General features: G+C 40.2%; 2 protein-coding genes and 2 long non-coding RNA genes across 4 annotated transcripts in view; 2 read left to right on the top strand and 2 right to left on the bottom strand.

Moving 5' to 3' along the window:
* The window catches only part of LOC149501960 (uncharacterized), a 396,223-nt gene that overhangs the window by 348,279 nt on the left and 27,697 nt on the right, over positions 1-20,247 (top strand). The gene's annotated exons all lie outside the window — the stretch shown is intronic.
* On the top strand, positions 716-15,422 carry Bulli (regulator of MON1-CCZ1 complex protein bulli). Its single transcript, XM_089730797.1, has 12 exons — positions 716-937; positions 1,120-1,490; positions 2,397-2,518; positions 3,094-3,215; positions 4,031-4,150; positions 4,725-4,857; positions 6,669-6,769; positions 9,560-9,717; positions 10,287-10,437; positions 11,723-11,965; positions 14,174-14,378; positions 15,130-15,422. The coding sequence occupies exons 1-12, from the start codon at positions 818-820 to the stop codon at positions 15,183-15,185; spliced, it is 1,902 nt and encodes a 633-aa protein (XP_089586923.1). The 5' UTR covers positions 716-817; the 3' UTR covers positions 15,186-15,422.
* LOC149501968 (uncharacterized) lies at positions 8,082-8,583 on the bottom strand. Its single transcript, XR_016323910.1, has 3 exons — positions 8,576-8,583; positions 8,359-8,498; positions 8,082-8,279 (listed from the first exon to the last, which is right to left on the bottom strand). It is a non-coding gene; the product is annotated as an uncharacterized LOC149501968 (long non-coding RNA).
* Positions 17,433-18,911, bottom strand: Fdh (alcohol dehydrogenase class-3 Fdh). Its single transcript, XM_089730796.1, has one exon. The coding sequence runs from the start codon at positions 18,695-18,697 to the stop codon at positions 17,567-17,569; it is 1,131 nt and encodes a 376-aa protein (XP_089586922.1). The 5' UTR covers positions 18,698-18,911; the 3' UTR covers positions 17,433-17,566.

Genomic DNA, 20,247 nt, shown 5'->3' with positions numbered 1-20,247 from the left:
ATATTTGTAAGCTTGTTTTTAGTTTTTTTCTACCAATTTTACCGGGCTGGGGGCCGGACAAAACGCAGCTCACCCGCCCGGAAGGATGCCCGGCGATGCGAGGCTCTAAAAAAACGTTAGCCGTCACGGTACGGCAGCCCGTCGGGCCACCAGGACGGCGCAGCGGCGCCGCACCGGTGTCCCTGAATAGCCCGCTGATTTTTTTAAACCAATATAAATATAAAAATTAAATTTTATTTTGTGTAATCTACAGTTTGCATTGAAATGTCACCTTGAGGGACTTTTTGCGGGAAGGCGAGGAGTAGAGTTGTGTGATTTGTTTTATTTTGTCTATTTAGTGTTTCCTCGGGTTTAAATGTGTTATAACGGTGGCTTATTAACTGTTTAATATCTGTGAAAGTACACAAATGTGGGAAAATGAAACAAAGCCACTGGACATAACTTCTCGGGATTTTCCAAAAAGTCCACTGAACAAATCTCAGTAAATGACCACCATTTTACTGAAATTATATTTCATCCCATATCGTCTCATCTGATCTCATTTCATTATATGCTGTGTTCCATATTAATCAACTTCATTTCATTTCACAATATCATTTTTCATTTAAATAATATAATTATACATCAAAGATTAGGCTGTATGATATGACACGTTTGCCTTTCCAGTTGAAAAAATAAAACTACTACTGTTACTACTGTCGTCTGTCATCTTGATAGGAGAATAATAGTGTCAACTGTCGAGGTCAAATTTCCAAAACAATGACAAATAGTTTATCATTTTATTTTAACTAATATTCTTAAATAAAAATATAAAAACATGGCCAGATTTAATTTGAAAGATAGTGATGAATATTACTTGGCTCTCACCGAACAGCCCAAACGTTTTGACCCGGACTGCCCTGTGACAAATGTATTTTTTGACGACACTAATGGACAGGTAAATAAATCATGTTTTCTTAATATAATGTAACAAATTTAAGCCAGAATTTTCGTGGAAAATTAAAAGATTAACCCCCGATTCGCTTATGTTAAGCTTGGTACAATATAAGGTACATTTAAGGACAGTATTATATATCATTTGAGTTCTACTGTATAATACAATATCTCAATTTTATTTAGGTATTCACAGTACGTTCGGGTGGAATCGGAGGCGTAACCGTAAACAGTATGGATGATAGAAAGTGTACATCTTTCCAAATGGAAGACAAAGGGCCCATAATATCAATTAAATTATCACCTGACCAGAAAATATTGGCGATACAACGTAATCATGAGAGTCAGAGTGCTGCAGTAGAATTCGTGAACTTCAAGGACATGTCACCTACTAATGTAGAGTACTCTCACAGCTGTAAATGGAAGAACGCAAAAATATTAGGCTTTGTTTGGCCTAAAGCAAATGAAATTGCGTTCATAACTGATCACGGTATTGAGCTGTTTCAAGTTTTACCTGAGAAAAAACAATTGAAAAGTTTGAAAAATACCACATTTAGGTAAAGCATTTTTCCTACTAAGGTGCCACTAATTATCTTCATTTGTAGGTTGAAAATTAAATTGTATAATAATATAAAGCTATTATATTCTTCATCACTACATTTCTAAAGATCCTTTTGCCTCAGCAGCTGACTTTAGAACGAACCTACAGTGTTTTCTGAGTGCCATGCTCTTCTGTAAAGCTTGAGGAGGGTCCCTAGCAGTAAGCAGAGGCTTGGTTCTGCCTAGACATCATTAACATCTACGGGAAATGATCACCATTTATCATCAGTTGGATCGTAATATACTTTGTATGTCTATAATGGTAATAAAAAAATCATAATGTCTCTAGGTAGAGAGCAGTAGACATGCATTTTTTTTTTTTTATTGCCCTTGTAGGCAGACGAGCATACGGCCCACCTGATGGTGAGTGGTTACCGTCGCCCATGGACTTCAGCAATCCCAGGGGCAGAGCCAAGCCACTGCCTACCAGATAAAGAGCTATATGAAATTTAATTGGCTCTTTAAACCAAAACAACATAACATCCGACTACAGTCACATATTCATGTTAAAGTATGCATTGTAACATGGGGGCAAACTGAAATGCATTAGCAGACTGTGACACAAATAATTGCATCCAGGAAACTACTTGTGTGGATTCACAATACACTATCTACAGTTGTATGTGCAACCCACAAAAACTACTGGGTAGATTTAAAATAAGATTTATTGAATTGCACCATAGTGCAACACAAAGTAGCAGGATAAACAATGAGCCGCGTTGTCCGCGCGAAAAAGAGTATCGTTTATATGTATTAACATTTTTTATTACAACACTTTCTAATAAAGATTCATTTGATTTTACAAAAATACAGAATCAGCATTGTACCCTGAAATTACAAAATTTCTCTCCGTTAAATTTCAGTGGTGCATGGTTTTCGTGGTGTCCACAAAGCAATATAGTATTGTTAGCTGGAAACAACGGAATCCTCTTGCAGCCATTTTACCTCAACAATTCTACTATAACAAAACTACAGAAGTTAGAGTGTAAGTCATGCCAACAATTAATTATTCTTTTATACCATAGATATGTGTGTGCGAAGGTGATACAAAAGGGTGGTCACGACCCTCAGCAATGAGGAATGCGACGCAAGGAGGAGGACCATAGATACAAACTTATAGTCTACCAATCACCCAAACCACAATGTTCAAGGTGTCACCCTCCTTGAGACATGAGGTCTAAGTCTCAATTGTATAGCTTAAAGGCTGATTTGAACATGTTGTAAGATTTTGACACACATATGACTCAAATAAGTGTAATATACCAAAGTCGTTGAGCCAAAAGAACAAGAGTACTCCCAGTGATCGAGTTGGGGGCGATGCTGTTCTTGAAGATCTGGAGGTAGTCGCCAATTTTCCTTACAATACACACACTTGTGTGATTTGTGTTAGGAAGACTTGTAATAGACGCATGTGGAGTTATTGCTGAGGCTGGTCGAAGTGAAGGTCGCGTCCCACCCCCCCTTGACCGACTGTCTCAACCAATTTAACGTTACAATTATCTCCAGATTTACTAATTATGAACACAAACGAAACTAATTGGAATACTAATAAAATTACAGTAGATTCAATGAGACCAGTGGTAGAAAGGGACGTCTTCCTGCTCTGCTTGTGCGACACGACATGGTGCGCTGTGTTCAGGCACGGCGTATCCGCTTCTGTTGCTGCCCCCGGGCCTACCGAGGTCAGCCTCGAAAATTTATATATTTATTTAAGCTGCATATACGGTCACTGAACACAACAATATGGAGGACTCAGGAGGAGTTACATTGGACCCGGTTACAGTCTCCGGCGTTGGCTACAAGTTCCGACATCAATTAATGCAAAAAGTCTGGGAAAACCACCAGAATGAATATACCAAAACTTATTTGGACAAATATGGCAACATTGTGTTTAGGCAAACGGGGTAAAGTAAAGCTGCTCATGTAATCTTGACCCTCCAGGTTTAGGATTACACATTGTCACCTCTGTGCCATGCTAACGACGCAAGCTGCGAACCGCATGCCCAACTCGTACATTACCAGAAAGGCAGGTCGGTTGTGCCTCCCGGCTATTTCTTGAAACGGGTGACGATGTCCGCATTGTGTAGTCTGTGGACTCCAGTAAACTATGCCTACTACTAACTAGCTATGACTGGTCCTTCTTCAAACGAAGCTTGTGGAGAGTATTAAGCGGTAGGCAGCCGCTTGGCTCTGCCCCTGGCATTGCTGAAGTCTATGGGCGACGGTAACCATTCACCACCAGGTGGGCCGTATGCTCGTCTACCTACAAGGGCAATAAAAAAAATCGCTTCACAACAGATAGACCGTGAGATCGTTCCATCTAACTAATAAAAAAAACGTCAGATCTCCTTGTGGATAGGATCGCTCGAATGCGGGATTTGTCAATGCAAACGAGGATACGGATGAGTTGGAGATCCGAAAGTGCAACGCGCCTGTAGTAGCTCCAGGAAGCTGCGTTGGCTTGCCGTAGACGAATAGTCCTGACCCTGTGTTGCAGGTCTGGTTGATGCCCATTACGGGCCCCAGCGGCTTCCACTACACCCACATCCTCAAGACTGGACTGGTCGGGAGATTCGCTGTCAATGTGGTCGATGACTTGGTCGTAGTGCACCACCAGGTACATTTCCAGAGTTTTCGTTCAGTTATTCTCAAGTTATGTTAAGAAATATGATTTGTCTAATTTCGCTCTATCAAAGCTGTGATAATCGTTCGATAATATATTATATATAACTTTGTTTTCTGTTAGCACAGATTGCAATTTTTATAAAAGCAGTAAACATATTAAAACATTTTTACTAATGGTAGCGTGACTTATGAGCCCGCACTGATAGGTAACACCACCCTGGTTATTTCTGCCGTGAAGCAGTTGTGTTTCAGTTTGAAGGGTGGGGCAACCGTTGTGCTATAAAACGATGACCTTAGAACTCATGTCTCAATATGGCAGCATTTAGGTTGTTGATGTCTATGGGCTCTGGTAACCACTTAACACCAGATTGGCTGTGCGCTCTAAGTAATAAAAAAACGCTACTATATTACGCCAAATGAATAATTTCAATAGAATATCCTATTTTATCTATTAACGTCAGCTACAGCTTGCCTAGGTCACCAAAATCTCTCTTCCTCCGTCGTACTGAACTTCTGAACTGAACTGTTTGTTAACATTTACCAAGTGGCCTCACGCTTCCTTGCAGTCGACACAAACCTCACAAGTGTTCGACATAATGGAAGAGTCGAAGGTGGAGAACAGTATCGCCGTCCACATCCCGCTGGTGGCAGGAGCCAGCATGCGACCGGCCCTCGTGGAGGGGCAGCCGTGTTCCATGTGTATCCTTTTACCAAATAATAAAACATAAAAAGCATAAAACAAACTCATATGGCAACAAGAAAACCTGACATAAAAATTAGCCCTCGGGCACGAAATTTAAATATACCTAACCGTCCCCTAATTTCCACTTCGTGTTAAATTTAATTTTATATGAAAACGACAAGAGAAAGATTCCACCGAGTGGGTGTCGCTTTCTATTGACCGACGGTCCTTATGTAGTTGTTCGGTACCTGCAAACTTGTAATAAATAACGTTAATGCCATTCAGTTTCTTCTCAGTTTTCTTCTGTTTTGTTATATTTACCGTTACGCGATCAAGATCATCGTTTAAATCTATAATACCTAGTCAGGTCATAAATTCTGTCACATGTTTAATGTAAAATAATTGAAACAAGTTTATTCATCATGTAACCATTCATATACCAAAATGAACTTAACAAAACATAGATTCTTATGACACTAAAGTTTATTCAAAATGACCTCCGTGATTTTGAATACAGGCCTTCAATCTGCGCGGCCAGTCGTCTATCGCAGCACGAACGAGGTCCATGTCAATATCGGCGGCTGCCTTAATCAAGGACGTCTTGAGTGACTCCAAATTGGGATGAGGCTTTGAGCACGCCTTTTCCTCCAAGTGTTGCCATATCTTGTAATCTAACGGATTCAAATCTGGACTGGAGGAGGGCCAGTCTTCGTGCCGGATGAAGTCGATTTCACGCGCTGCCAGCCAGTCTTGTGTGCTCTTCGCTCTATGAGCTCACGCCGAATCTTATTGGAATACCCAGTGCCTGTTATTGAACATGGTATGAGAAACAGGTTCCACAAGGTTCGTCAGGACTGTATTTTGATACACAACTGCATTCGTTTTTACACCTTTCTCACAAAAATGTACCTCTGCTAAGCCCCAATAAGAAACTCCCAACCATACCATGAGCGAGGATGGAAAATGACCTCGTTGGACACGCGGAATACGGTTGCTCGCTTCTTCACTACTGTGTGCGTACACCTTATCATTTTGTTTGTTGTAGCTCTCTTCTACGGTAAAAATTTTTTCATCCGAAAAAATAATTTCCCGATATTTTTTTCCCGCGTACCGCTTCAACAAAGCGCGGCATCTCTTCAGTCTCAGATCCATTAGACGAGCATTCCAACGATGTCCTGTTTTTCTTCGATATGCCCGAAGCCCTAAGTCTTCATTTAACACCCTTTTCACCGTGGTTCTGCTTAACCCCATCTGAAGGGCCAACAGTTTCTGCTTACGTTTGGGATTTCTTTGAATTCGCGCCTTCACAGCTTTTATCACTGCTGGAGTCCTAACAGACCGAGGGCGACCACTTCTTGACCTGTCATCTACACTAGAGTCTTCATTGTATCGTTTGATGGTACGATAAACGAATCTTTTGGTTATATTCAAATTTTTCAGTATGTTAAAAATTTGAATTGGCGCGTACCCGCAACGATGCAACGCAATAACTGCAACACGGTCTTCTTTAAGCGTCCACTCCATATTTAAAAATTAGTAAAAATTCTAAAAGTATACATTTTTATTTTCATGAACAATTCGAAATTCGAATTCAATAAACTTTTTTGTGGCCTTATGACCTGACTAGGTATATTCCTTATCTGTCAACTCTTGGCCCATCAGGTGCAAAGATAATAATTAATAGGCTATTTGAAATAAGTAGGGTATTTGGAAATTGTTCCCTCGTAGCTTCCAAATTAAAACGCTCTTTTTGGACACTGGTCCCTCAACTGGTATTGGGAGAGCCTCGGTACCGTCAGCACGTAAACTCCTTACACAGAGTGTTCAGATTCGGGCACGTGGGTGGTGTTCCAACCCGACTACATCATAGACGCCAGGCTCGGCTGTCTGTGGCAGGTCCAGCTGCTGCCAGCGGGGCTAGCGCACTCGGTGAGTCGCCAAACTCTTTATTACTTATACTCTTACTAGTGGTAGGACCTTTTGTGAGTCCGCACGGGTAGGTACCACCACCCCTCCTAGTTCTGCCGTGAAGCAGTAATGCGTTTCGATTTGAAGGGTGGCAACCGTTATAACTAGAGACCTTAGAACTTATATCTCAAGGTGGGTGGTGACGGCATTTACGCTGTAGATGTCTATGGGCTCCGTAACAGCTTAACACCAGGTGGGCCGTGAGCTCGTCCACCCACATAAGCAATAAAAAAATTAAATATTTCACTTGAACTTCACAAAATAAAAAGAACCATCGAAAATGTTCGAGAACTCTGTAAAATGCCTTGAAGATTTTTATATTGTACTAGCTGACCCGGCAGACTTCTTAGTGCCTCAATCGAATAAATAAAAGACCTAAACTTTTATATAAAATAAACTTAAAACAAACAAATGGAATCCATCCGACGGAGGACACATCAAAGGAAAAACCAAATTGTTATTTTTATTTAATTCCGAGAATGTTCATATTTATCTACCTTTTAAACCTTCTCTGGATTTCCACAAATAATTTAAGACCAAAATTAGCCAAATCGGTCCAGCCGTTCTCGAGTTTTAGCGAGACTAATGAACAGCAATTCATTTTTATATATATAGACTAAATATATTTCGAAAGTAATAGCCCAAGAGCCCGTGGGCTCTACCTGTATGTATTTGACCAGACCTGAATTTTCGTACATTGAGACCCCTATACCTACCATGCATGAGGTGGGGACTCACTAAGCTCAAAGTGGTCGACGCGCCGAGCGCTCAGGTAGGACAGGTACCGATTTTGACGGATTTTAAATCCATTTGACCACGTCTGCCGTTTTGAAATTTTGAAAATATATGATTATTATTATCGGAAAATAAAAATGGCAGACCATTATCGCGCATTTTACTTTGTGGCAGACCACTTTGAAAATGCTAAAAAAATAAAATTTTGAAAGTAATTGACCAGATCTGCCATTGATATAATAATATGTTGTTTATTATAGTCTTAAAAACTTATATTGATCACGGCAGACCTCTACATTGCGTACACACATCAACATATAATAAAATTATAGCTACTAGCCGGCCAGATGTATATTATGTTTTCCGTTCACTGTTTTAGAGGAATATAATTTACTTGCGATTTACTTTAGCAATGTATTTACCGAAATTAATATTTTTTTATATACTATATACTAAACTTCATTAGTTAGACAATAAAGAAGTGAATTTTTTATTGAATAATTATAAATAATACGGTATAATGCTGATCAAAAAATAATTCAATTCCTCATTTTTATTTCGTCAAGACAAAATTTAAAAGTGTTAAATCAGTTAAAAAAATATATCATGCATGCATTACATATTATATATATATATATATATATATATATATATATCAATCTTCATTCATCATCATCATCATCGGAGTCATCTTTATCGTTAGGTGACTCGTCTTCATCATCCATTGAATCGAATACTGCAAAAATAAAACATAAATTGTAAAATGAACATAAATTCATCTGAACATGTTCGAGAAAGAATTGTTATCAACTTACCAGGAACATTGGTGATTAAGTCACTCACAAAATATGGAAGTTGGTCACCTTCGAACCCTTTGAAGGCATATATGTTATCCTGCTCAATCCAACCATACTCCAATGGGTCTAAAGTTGTGGGTTGCTTTTTGTAAGCATTTCTCCAAATAGAAGAAATATAGTGGGCCCTCAAAAGTTGTTGATAAAGCTCACTCTTACGCGGTGGTATTGAGCTTGCCTCAACATTTTGAATTTTTTTTCTATAATTTTCATTGATGTCTGAATCTTTATAGTTGCTAACGAATACCTGGAACCTTCCATCATCTACATCTCTAGATTTTTTGGCATTGTATAGCTGGCAAGTTAAATGTTGAATGATAAAAATGAGGAATTGAATTATTTTTTGATCAGCATTATACCGTATTATTTATAATTATCCCATAAAAAATTCACTTCTTTATTGTCTAACTAATGAAGTTTAGTATATAGTATATAAAAAAATATTAATTTCGGTAAATACATTGCTAAAGTAAATCGCAAGTAAATTATATTCCTCTAAAACAGTGAACGGAAAACATAATATACATCTGGCCGGCTAGTAGCTATAATTTTATTATATGTTGATGTGTGTACGCAATGTAGAGGTCTGCCGTGATCAATATAAGTTTTTAAGACTATAATAAACAACATATTATTATATCAATGGCAGATCTGGTCAATTACTTTCAAAATTTTATTTTTTTAGCATTTTCAAAGTGGTCTGCCACAAAGTAAAATGCGCGATAATGGTCTGCCATTTTTATTTTCCGATAATAATAATCATATATTTTCAAAATTTCAAAACGGCAGACGTGGTCAAATGGATTTAAAATCCGTCAAAATCGGTACCTGTCCTACCTGAGCGCTCGGCGCGTCGACCACTTTGAGCTTAGTGAGTCCCCACCTCATGCATGGTAGGTATAGGGGTCTCAATGTACGAAAATTCAGGTCTGGTCAAATACATACAGGTAGAGCCCACGGGCTCTTGGGCTATAAGTTAAATCTTACGCCATGAGCGGGAAGCAGAGCTCGGGACATCTTATTTGGTCTTACATGACGGTGGGAGGAAAAAACCCCAAAACCTTCCTAACACAATTATTAAACGGCGTATTCTATCCTGTACGCCGGATGCTCAAGGTCTGCTGCTGCTCCTTCAAAAATCATTTGGAAAATAAAAAAACAGGTGCCAAAAGACGAGATATCGAAGATAGTGGCCGCGCTGCTCCGTCGAACAGACGGCAGGGACACCATCTACAGGATCCTCCACCAGCTGATCAGCGACGCGGGAGTCTACCTGGTGGAGCTGTCTAAGGTCTTTGACGAAATCAATTCCGTTTACAGGTGGGTAGTTTGAAATACTTCGATAAAACACAAGATTAAATTATCTAATGTTGTTTATTGAAATTTTTTTGGTACTTGAGGGCCGTAGCATCGTCTTGGCTAGTTATGCCGCCGAGCAATTACGCGTTCCCACCTGAAGGATGGGCCGGCTGACTCACAGGCCTCGGGATCTAGAACTGGGGGGGCACTCGTGTCGTGATGCTCATAGGCTCCGATAACCACTTAATATCTGCTGGGATGTGGGCTCGTCTGACTATCTAGAGCAGCCTTTCCCAAAGTGGGCGATAGCGCCTCCTTGTGGGCGCTGCAGGTCTAAAGGGGGGCGGTAAGAGACCCAGAAAAAAAAGAGTTTTCATCTAGCAGGACTCTTAGACACCAACTGAGCTCTCACTATAGTGGTTATATGTAGGTGAAAAAATGGCGGCGCAAAAAAATTATTTAACCCCCAAGTGGGCAGTAGACAAAATAAGTTTGGGAACCCCTGATATAGAGTAATCAAAAATCTAAGTTTAAATGCAAAATGAGTTACAGATCCAAAGAGACGTAAATGTGTCTGTCGCCCGGGACAGGAAGTGGGCGGACCTGGAGGCGGCGCGGCACACGGCGGGGCAGGTGGCGCCGCGCCCCCGCGCCCCCGCCCCCGCCCGCGTGCTCGTGTCGCAGGCTGACGTGTGCGAGCAGCTGCTGCCCGCGCACTCCGACGACCGCCATCTGGTGCAGGTCAATACCGGCCCTCACGGCACCTCACCTTTTTTTCCTACCTAAGCTGAGAGCCTTGAGAGGCTATTTCAGCGTAACCTTAACTAGTAGTTGAGCTCATGGGGCTCAAACCTGACGACGTTGCTAACACGAACCCTAGCAAGAGCCGTGCTTCGCAGAATCTACCATCGGATCGGAAACGCAACCCACTGAGAAGATCCGGCGAGAAACTCAGTGGACTGTGTCTGAGGGTTAATTTACTCGTCGAGCCCTTCCTCGCAAGCGACGGGTTCGACGAGAACGATGACCGGTGCTTGAGGTACCTAAAGGCACCGTTAGTGAAGCATCTCACCGCTGTTAACAACTAGATTATAAGCGCAATCATTCTTAATTTAAATTTAAAAATAATCTAAAATAATTTGTACTTAACGAAATTATAACGAAAATAACAATCATCTTGAATCGCACGTAAGCACTCGTCTCCTTAAACTATAATTAAATAATGTTTTAAATACATAGATTTTGGAAAATGACTACATTTTGTTGGGACAACTCGATAATATATGAATTTTTGAAAACAATTTGAATAATTTGTAAACATCGTTTTCTCCAATTAAAAAACGAATAAAAAAAAATGTAAATGAAAAACATGACAATTTGGGAGTATGGTGGGACATATATATAGAATACTAGTTGTACCCGTCCGTCTCACTTGGCATTTAAAATTAACATTATTATTTCTCACCCCCACAAAAATTCTCATCATTAACGCCCCCGCAACTGGTGTAGGGAGTCCAACACTCATATAAACATATAAACAGCCTATCCATTAAGTACATGTATTTTCTACATGGATAACAAGTTTCAAGTCAATCGGATGCATGGTTCAGTAGTTATAACGGAACATCCGTAAAAACCACTGTAGATTTATATATTAGTATAGATTATGGATTGTCATTAAATGTTAGTGTTAAGTTTTGAACCATTTGTGCAGTGGTGGTAGGATCTCTTGTGAGTCTGCACGGGTGGGTACCATCACCCTGCCTATTTCTACCGTGAAGCAGTAATGCGTTTCGGTTTGAAGGGTCGGGCAGCCGTTGCAACTATACTTGAGACCTTAGAACTTGTCTCGGGGTGGGTGACGCGTTTACGTTGTGGATGTCTATGGGCTTCAGTAACCACTTACCACCAGGTAGGCTGTGAGATCGTCCACCCATCTAAGCAAAAAAAATTTAAAAAAAAGTAGTGGTACATTTGAAGCACGAGGTGCGAGGTGCGATGTGCTAGGTGCGAGCTTGTCGCGCAGGTGGTGACGGCGTACCTGGCGTCGCTGAGCCGGCAGGAGCTGGTGGTGCAGGCGGGCACGAGCGCGGCGGGCGTGCGCGCGCTGGTGGCGCGGCGCGCGGGCGGGCGGCTGCGGGCGCTGGTGCGGCGCGCGGCGCTGGCCGACTCGCGCCCGCTCGCGTGCCAGCTGCTGTCCCTGCACCGCCTGCACGCCGCCGCCGCGCAGCTCGCGCTCGACATGCTGTGGAGGCTCAAGGGACACGAGGTCAGACACGACACTAATTCAATCTAGAACAATCTAGAAAAGATTCACCTTTGACGATTTCTCATCTGTTGCACTAAAAACCAACACCACAATTTATTTTTGAAGTGAAACTTCTTTAGAATCGTTGTGATTTCAAACTCGATGAAACGAAAAAATTAGTCCATAGAGACACAAACACATAAATGTTTAGGATTGAGCCGGCGAGAGAATAAGATAGAACACATTAGACGTTCGCGGTCTCCTCTTTGTGCGATTCTTCGTAGCATCCCCACTATCGTCTACTAAACATTGTCCATATGTATGCTCCTGTGTAGCAGGATAGTCAGTATATCTATATCTTATTTATAAGTTTCATTTCTACCGTATGTGACTTGCACACACACACACTTTTTTTCTAGATTTTATTTAAATCGAACGAGCTCATGACCCATCAAGTGTTCAGTTGATATCGAACTTCAGACACATCATCATGATGCCGTTGTCCATCTCGAGACATGAAGTCGAAGCCTCGATTATATCGTATAGCGGCCTTCAACCGGATCGCTGCTTCGTGGCAGAAATAGACAGTATGGTGGAACCTGCCTGGCGAGGTCACGATGCCTTTTAGTGACCACCGACTGGCTATCGCATATCTGTAGTATAACACTCTGAGACGTTGCTACTCATTCCCCGGTGGGTCACTCAATCGCCTCACGACTGTGTGGTCGGTGCTTGCTACCTAGGCCGATCCCATCGTCCGTAGCTAAATAACTATCGATCAGTCAACATAATAAATCTACAATCATTAATACTTATGACGTAATACGATAATTAAGAGCAATTACTAACCCAATTATAACGAAACTTTAACCTTAATTAAGAGTTGTTACAAAAAACTTTACAGATAAGTGTGTATTTTTTTGATCTTTGACGTTTGGTAAACTGATAACTTTTGTTTACCAAATGTTCAGACGGAACCGGTTTCGGATGTCGGTGCGACCGCACGACCACTGGCAAGGTTCTCGATTATGTTTCAGCGACAATGTTCATATTTATTTGAAAAATTAGCAAAATATTTCAATCTAATCTAGAAGAACCCTTTGCGTGTAATTAACAAACATACAACCATACAGCCATAGTTGCTTACAGACTTGGCCATCCTGCCAAAATGTCTAGAGAGAATACCCGCAGAGTAATAATTAAAATTTATATTTATAAGCAATACGAAGTCCTTTTTGAAGGATTAAATACTATTTACTTTTTTGTTTTACGTAATTAGTTTTGATAACATAAAATGGTTTCCCGCCATTTTTATATATATTTTCTGTAGGTACGCCAAAATGAATAAATCCCAAAGAAGAAAATCGTAATTTACAATGTTATTACGAAATTGCGATAAGATGCGAAAAACAATTTGTGACTTTTGTAGATTTAATAGCGCTGTTAGTAGAAGTAGGATTAAATTATTTCAAACATTTACAGTACGGGAATTTTGATATCAGGCATAAATCTTTGTCCGACCTGTTAAGTTTATATTTGTTAAGTATACCCATGAAGTTGATACCGTTTCCCAATAAGTTTGAGATCCGACAAATATTTTGTTAAAATCAGCATCAAATCTGTGTAACATCACCAATAGACGAATCCGACAGTGCTATCGACAGTTAATTGGAAAAATTAACAGTAAGGGTCGCCGCACACGGGCCACTGGCCACAACCACAAACCGCTGCCACCGGCATATTTTCTGTAATTTTCATACATTTTATATGGACTCGCAGCACACGGTTGACGCCGATGGCCGCCACACAAATCGTTGTTGCTACAAATACAAAACGCCGCCATACGCCACTCGCGCGATTCCCCATCCCTCTCTCTCTCTTACCTCAGTTAACCTGTTCAATTCGAAGAAAGGAGAAGGAACGCATTTAAACCTTCTTCGTCAGAGTCCATTATGATACTGCGTGCATGGGTCACAAAAAACAGCAGCCACCGACCGCAAGTGTCGACCACCGGCCATAAGTGGGTGTCGCGCGCTTCAGCTATTTTTGTAGCCACCTCTAGCTTCTCGTGGCGGCGTTTTGTGGTTGTAGCCGGTGGCCCGTGTGCGGCGACCCTAATATTAATGATGGGAGACGCATGTGCGGTCAGTATTCAAAGATGTCAGGAGCAGTCGTAACGCTGCGCATCTGTCGCATCAATGGATACCATAATTTCAAATCTTGTACCAGGAAGTGGTAGAAGTACTACTGAGTTGGGAGGAGCCTATCAGCGCTGTGGGGGCAGCTAAGCAGGCAGGCGGTAACGTTTGGAACAATCTACCAGCTAGGAAGCTCTTGGCAGGAGCCAAGAATGACCCTTCTGCCTTCGTGGCGGTTTACCACGCCTTGCTCAACAGAAACGACAGGCTGAGGGGATCGCCGCATTTCTTGAAAGGTATCGGAACGTTTGTTATATACAAACTCGAGCCGGGTGAATTGAACACAATACAATTGATATTTCGGCCTAGTGTCGGTTAGGTCTAGGTTAGATTATGTTCTCCGGTAGCCAAAATATTTTTTTACTTTTAAAAAGTATTCTTAAACACTATTTAAACTAAAGGTCTGATCACATGGACATAGTTCGCGATTAAGTAATAGGCAAGTCCCGACATTGTGCCCGGCACGATGTGTCCCCCCAGCCCTGTCCAGACCAGATCGCAGAGCGGGTCCACAAGGGGCTGGTACAATCGGCGACAGAATATATTCGTTTATTCGCGGACAGAAAATGTTTTCGTTCAGATGAGGCGTAACACATTGCGACACCGAGGTAAGTATGGCCTCAAAGGTCCGACGTTCTTATCGCGTCGTATGTACGTCGGCTTTATAATATTCGATTAATAAATACTAGTGTACAGATTTTACATTATTATTTTTTGTAATCATTTTGATTTTATTTATGTAAAGCAAACGATTGTTAGCTTTTTTTCTATTTTTATAATGATTTTTATAATGATCATACAATATAATCATAAAATATGGAGGTCATATCTCAAGGTGGATGACGACTGGGAACATTAACACTGTCATGTTCTTGGGCTGCGCTAGCTCCTTGATACCAGGCCGCGAGCAGTTTTGGTCAGATTGCTGCTTTAGTAAAGTCTATCCAGAAGATGGCAGTTACGAGGGTTCTGCTTGATTTGTTTCAGCTGAACAATGCGACATCTACGTTGAACACTATAAGAAATTGACTTCGGAACAATGATTTCGATTATTAATTTTAATAAATGGATAATGTATGTATTTAAAAATAACTTTTAATGGATCTGTGATGTTTGACGATTTTTTCTATAGTGTATGAGTTTACATAACTGTATTTAAAATGATGTGTAGTTAAAATTATATTTTGTTATGAATGTAATCTTGTAATAAATTGTTATTATCGGTTGTTTGTTCCGTAAAAATTATTCCAGATGATGAAATTAAATCAATATACAATCAATGCATTTTTGCTCGGTATCTCAATGTTATAGAATCAGAAACGATTAATTCCGTAGACAACTCCATGTCACACATAAAGCCAGTGGTGGATTCACACTAGGGGCAGTCGGGGCAAGTGCCTAGGGCGGCAAAATTTTGAAAGTGAAATTTTTTTTTACGCTTATCAAGATTGCTCAATATAATTAATTAATTCTATTAATTAATAATTTTGTCTAATTGATAATTCAATAAATTCAATTCACCCATTATTTGTGAATTATAATTTGGGTACTTTTGGTAAAAATTTATAATCAAAATGATTTAATCATTTTATTTCCTTGGACATTTAAAATAATAATCGATTTTTGTATTTTCTGGAATTAAAGAAATTTAATTAGTTTTTTTTTATGTAATATAATTATGAGTCACCCTTAGTGCAAAATTTATAATTATTAGAATAAAAACAAATATTTATTTATGTTTTTGGAATATATAACATATGATAACGTTTCTGCAATCAATTATAATACATAGTTTTTTTTTTTTTGAAATATAAAATATATAAACTATAAATTTATGTAAAATTCCAGTATTGGGGCGGATATTTTTTCGGTGCCCAGGAGCGGCATTAAGTTTAAATCCGGCCCTGCATATTGTAGCCTAAAAGGTTAGATTAGTTGAAGGGGCAATAAATGTTGACGATCAAGGCATAAAATAATGAAGACCATTCTACGCAAGTGCAGCAGGAGACAACACCTTCACAAGGCCCCTAATGATTTCATTATCTATTTACTGGTCAGGCCATAACTTACAAACCGACACGGATAAGTACCTACCTCACCAACATGCTCACTTTTCCCGCGAAGAAATGACACGTTAAGATTATTCTTGACCATTGTACCATGTTATTTCTTGCACGAAAGCGAGGAGTCCCAATTAAAGACGTTCGCAAAAAAAACAATTCAGTGTGCTTAGTGCGAGTTTTTTAACGTTCTTGATAGAGTAAAAGTTTGCTAATATTTGTATGGAATGGGATCGTTTGCGTACGTTTGCCGCTAGGGGCGCTGTTCCAACTGCATACAAAATTGGCTTAACTTTTACGCCATCGCCAACGTTAAGAAACTCGCACTTAACACACTGAGCTCCGTGTATCTGAGTCGCAGCGTGGCAGCTAAAAACCCTTAATGTAAACGCAAAGTAGTTAATGTGACGGTAAGCGACTGGTGGTAGGACCTCTTGTGAGTCCACACGGGTAGGTACCACCGCCCCGCCTATTTCTGCCGTGAAGCAGTAATGCGTTTCGAGCTGTTGTAACTATACTGAGACCTTAGAACTTATATCTCAAGGTGGGTGGCGCATTTACATTGTAGATGTCTATGGGCTCCAGTAACCACTTAACACCAGGTGGGCTGTGAGCTCGTCTACCCATCTAAGCAATAAAAAAAAAAAAGCGAAAAATCATTCCCGATCCTGCGTACCGAATGGTAAAAAGTCGACGTTGCCCAAAACACGTAATTTCGGCTTCTCCCGATCCATTAACGATGCTTTTAGGTACTTCAAGCACCGTTCGTCTTTCTCGGTTTTTCGTCTTTTTCGGTACGCAGGGGCTTGGCTCTGCCCCTGGCATTGCTGAAGTCCATGGGCGACGGCAACTACTCACCATCAGGTGGGCCGTATGCTCGTCTGCCTACAACGGCAATAAAAAAAAATCTTCAAACCCATTACGCAATTTAAAAAGTAGTTAATGGAGTGTGTTCTATGATGGACATTGTCTGAAACTACCTTTATAATATTAGAGATAATAAAATCATCATTACTATGCACACAATTAAATTGAAACATTACCCTTAAATATAATTTTACCAGACTGATCAATATTGGTGATTAATTTACTAATTCACAAAAGGTAAGATCTTATGTGGACTGCACTTGGAAAATAATCTCTGGCACTTATGGGGATCTTCATTGCAATGGTCTCAGTCTAACTCGTTACAGTATTAACTCGATTTTACAAAATAAATAAGAATAATTATTTTTCAGTTCTGCTATTGTTTTTATTGTGTAAACAAAATGCATGTGGTGTATCTTAATCATACTTGTAGTAAATGCTGAAGAAAAAAGGTTTAACAAGTGTACAAAAATAGTATAAATATTTTTCCTTAGAAATTACATGTCAACTACTGCACGGATAGATTTTCCAGCATGCATCAAATGGAATGCCTCATTGATCTCCTTCAGCGGCACATTGTGAGTGACAAATTCGTCTAAAGGCAGCTTCTTCTCCAAGTACTCATCAACAAGCTTTGGTACACTTTCTCTACTTTTGTAACCTCCAAAAGCTGTTCCCTTCCATGTGCGACCCGTAACAAGTTGGAATGGACGAGTGCTGATCTCTTCTCCAGCAGCAGCTACACCAATGATCACTGACACACCCCATCCCTTATGGCAAGCTTCTAGTGCAGCTCTCATGGTGCCTACATTTCCAATACATTCAAAAGTGTATTCTAGACCACCATCAGTCAAATCCACCAGTACTTGTTGAATTGGTTTATCATAATCCTTAGGGTTGACAAATTCATTGACTCCAAATTTCTTTGCTACCTCGAACTTGTCAGGGTTGATGTCAACACCAATAATGCGATTGGCACCTGCCGCTTTGCATCCAAGAGCAACAGCTAAACCAACAGCACCAAGACCAAAAATAGCGCAATTTGATCCTGGTTCAACTTTGGCAGTATTCAAGGCGGCTCCATAACCTGTAGGTACACCGCATCCCAGCAAACAAACTTTATCTAATGGAGCAGCCTCTGCAACTTTACAGAGAGAAATTTCTAGAACAACTGTGTACTGACTGAATGTTGAACAACCCATGAAATGGTAGAGTTCCTGTCCTTTACAGCGGAATCGCCTAGTGCCATCTGGCATCACACCTTGACCTTGAGTAGAACGAACCTTCTGGCACAAATTAGTTTTCGGATTCAAACAGAATTTACATGTGTTGCACTGTGGGACGTACAGAGGTACTACGTGGTCCCCGGGCTTGACTGAAGTGACTCCCTCACCGACACTCTCCACGATTCCGCCGCCTTCATGTCCCAGTACTACAGGAAACACTCCCTCAGGATCTTTTCCGGAGAGTGTATACGCGTCAGTATGGCAGACTCCGGTGGCCGTGATCTTAACGCGCACTTCGCCGGCTTTTGGCGGGTCCACCTCAATCTCCTCGATGGACAGCGGCTTGCCGGCTTCCCACGCGACTGCGGCCAAGCACTTAATCACTTTACCGACTGTTGACATGACTGCACTGGACAAATGCCAATCACAAAATGTTGGAATTATAGTCTAGCTATGAAGCGCTTACTCGATGATGTAACAAAATATCAGAATCCGATAAGACAAATTTAGTAAGTAGGTAATAATAACCTTGACCCTTGAGCTCATAGATTATAAACTTCATAATTGAGCTGTATTTCAAAACACAACCCACATCATAGATATGGCATAGATATTTTTTTTGGTACAGTTTTTCCCATAGAGCTAATTAAGAAAGGCAAGGGGATCTAAGCTCATACAGCCGTATCTGTTCTACTATGGCATAGATAACACATTTATTATTAGTAACGGAACCATAACCATTTCATTTTTATTTTGGTGGTAGATTCCAACGGGAATTGAGCCTATACAGCAAATATTTTGTTATAAAGGTCAAGGGCATTTTTATATGAATAGCAAAATGAAATCAAAGGATATGAGATGAGATATAGGACTTTTAAGCTCTTTCACTCATAATAGTAAAGACACTATTATTGCATGCTTAATCCCGAATAAATACTAAAATAACAAAATAAAGCTATAATAAACAAACCACAATTCATTAATAATAAACTAAACTGAATATTGGTTTTAACAGTCAGTCTAAAACGAGCAAGAATCAATAAGAAACAATAGAAAACTAAGATTTGAATTGATCACAAATAATAGATTAAAAATAAAACACAATATATGTGTGGTTTTGATATTAACAATGGTCAACTTTAACGTTATGGAAAATCGGCAACGTTGTTCATCTATATTCCACACGATGGCTAAAGAACAAGAAATCAATTATAAAAAATAGACACTCAATTAATTACTTCGTATAGTGTTACTAAATTAATAACATATATAAATATGTTCTTTTTACTTTTCAGGCATAAAAAATGGTTTTGGATCAAGTAGATAAACTTATGTAGGTACGTCGTTCTAAGCTATTCGTTATATAAAGTATTAACATATGCTGTATTGTTATCATCTATTACCATTTAGCATCAGATTCTGCTTAATTTCCTACCTAAAACCTACTTTTAAGCGTCTTTGTCGCATTCAAAGCTCTCCCACCAAACTACGCGTAGTTGAAAAAGCTCCATAGGCTACCAACGATTAGATAGGGAAAAAAGTCAAAGAGACCAATTCATGGGTAGAGTTTGTGATACATGATAATCTGTCATATTTCTCAGATATCTGCTGTACACTCTTGACAGAGTGGTCGTGGTCATCAGTTGGATCCTGCGACGACCTGCTCATGAATCTCGCGGGAAATCAGCCCACTGGTTCCCCATTGCTTTCTGCACCAGGATTTTTAGGGGGTATTTGAGCCCCAAGGTTTCTGACGCCTTTTCCGTGAAGGTTGCCCTGACGGGTGTGTATGGTTATATCGTCATTGCCCCGTTAGTTTTCTAGCAGGGAGCACCATGGCAACCTGTTGGTCACCGCCACCATCCGGCGCGTGCAGGTGGGGTTGACAATAGGGCCGGTGAAGGTAGCATTCTGATCTCCCCTTACTCCCCAATATATAGATACGATATATA

Source organism: Bombyx mandarina, chromosome 11 (genome assembly GCF_030267445.1).
Source record: "Bombyx mandarina strain Sakado chromosome 11, ASM3026744v2".
Classification (NCBI taxonomy): domain Eukaryota; kingdom Metazoa; phylum Arthropoda; class Insecta; order Lepidoptera; family Bombycidae; genus Bombyx; species Bombyx mandarina.
The sequence above is the reverse complement of the archived record's forward strand: the minus strand, read 5'-3'. Positions and strand labels throughout refer to the sequence as shown.

Bases quoted from the DNA above. Each gene is read 5' to 3' on its own strand.
- Bulli (XM_089730797.1), top strand. From the start codon at position 818: ATGGCCAGATTTAATTTGAAAGATAGTGATGAATATTACTTGGCTCTC. The intron at 1,491-2,396 runs GTAAAGCATTTT...GTTAAATTTCAG, and splicing joins TTGAAAAATACCACATTTAG to TGGTGCATGGTTTTCGTGGT. The intron at 4,858-6,668 runs GTATCCTTTTAC...CAGAGTGTTCAG, and splicing joins GGGGCAGCCGTGTTCCATGT to ATTCGGGCACGTGGGTGGTG.
- Fdh (XM_089730796.1), bottom strand. From the start codon at position 18,697: ATGTCAACAGTCGGTAAAGTGATTAAGTGCTTGGCCGCAGTCGCGTGG.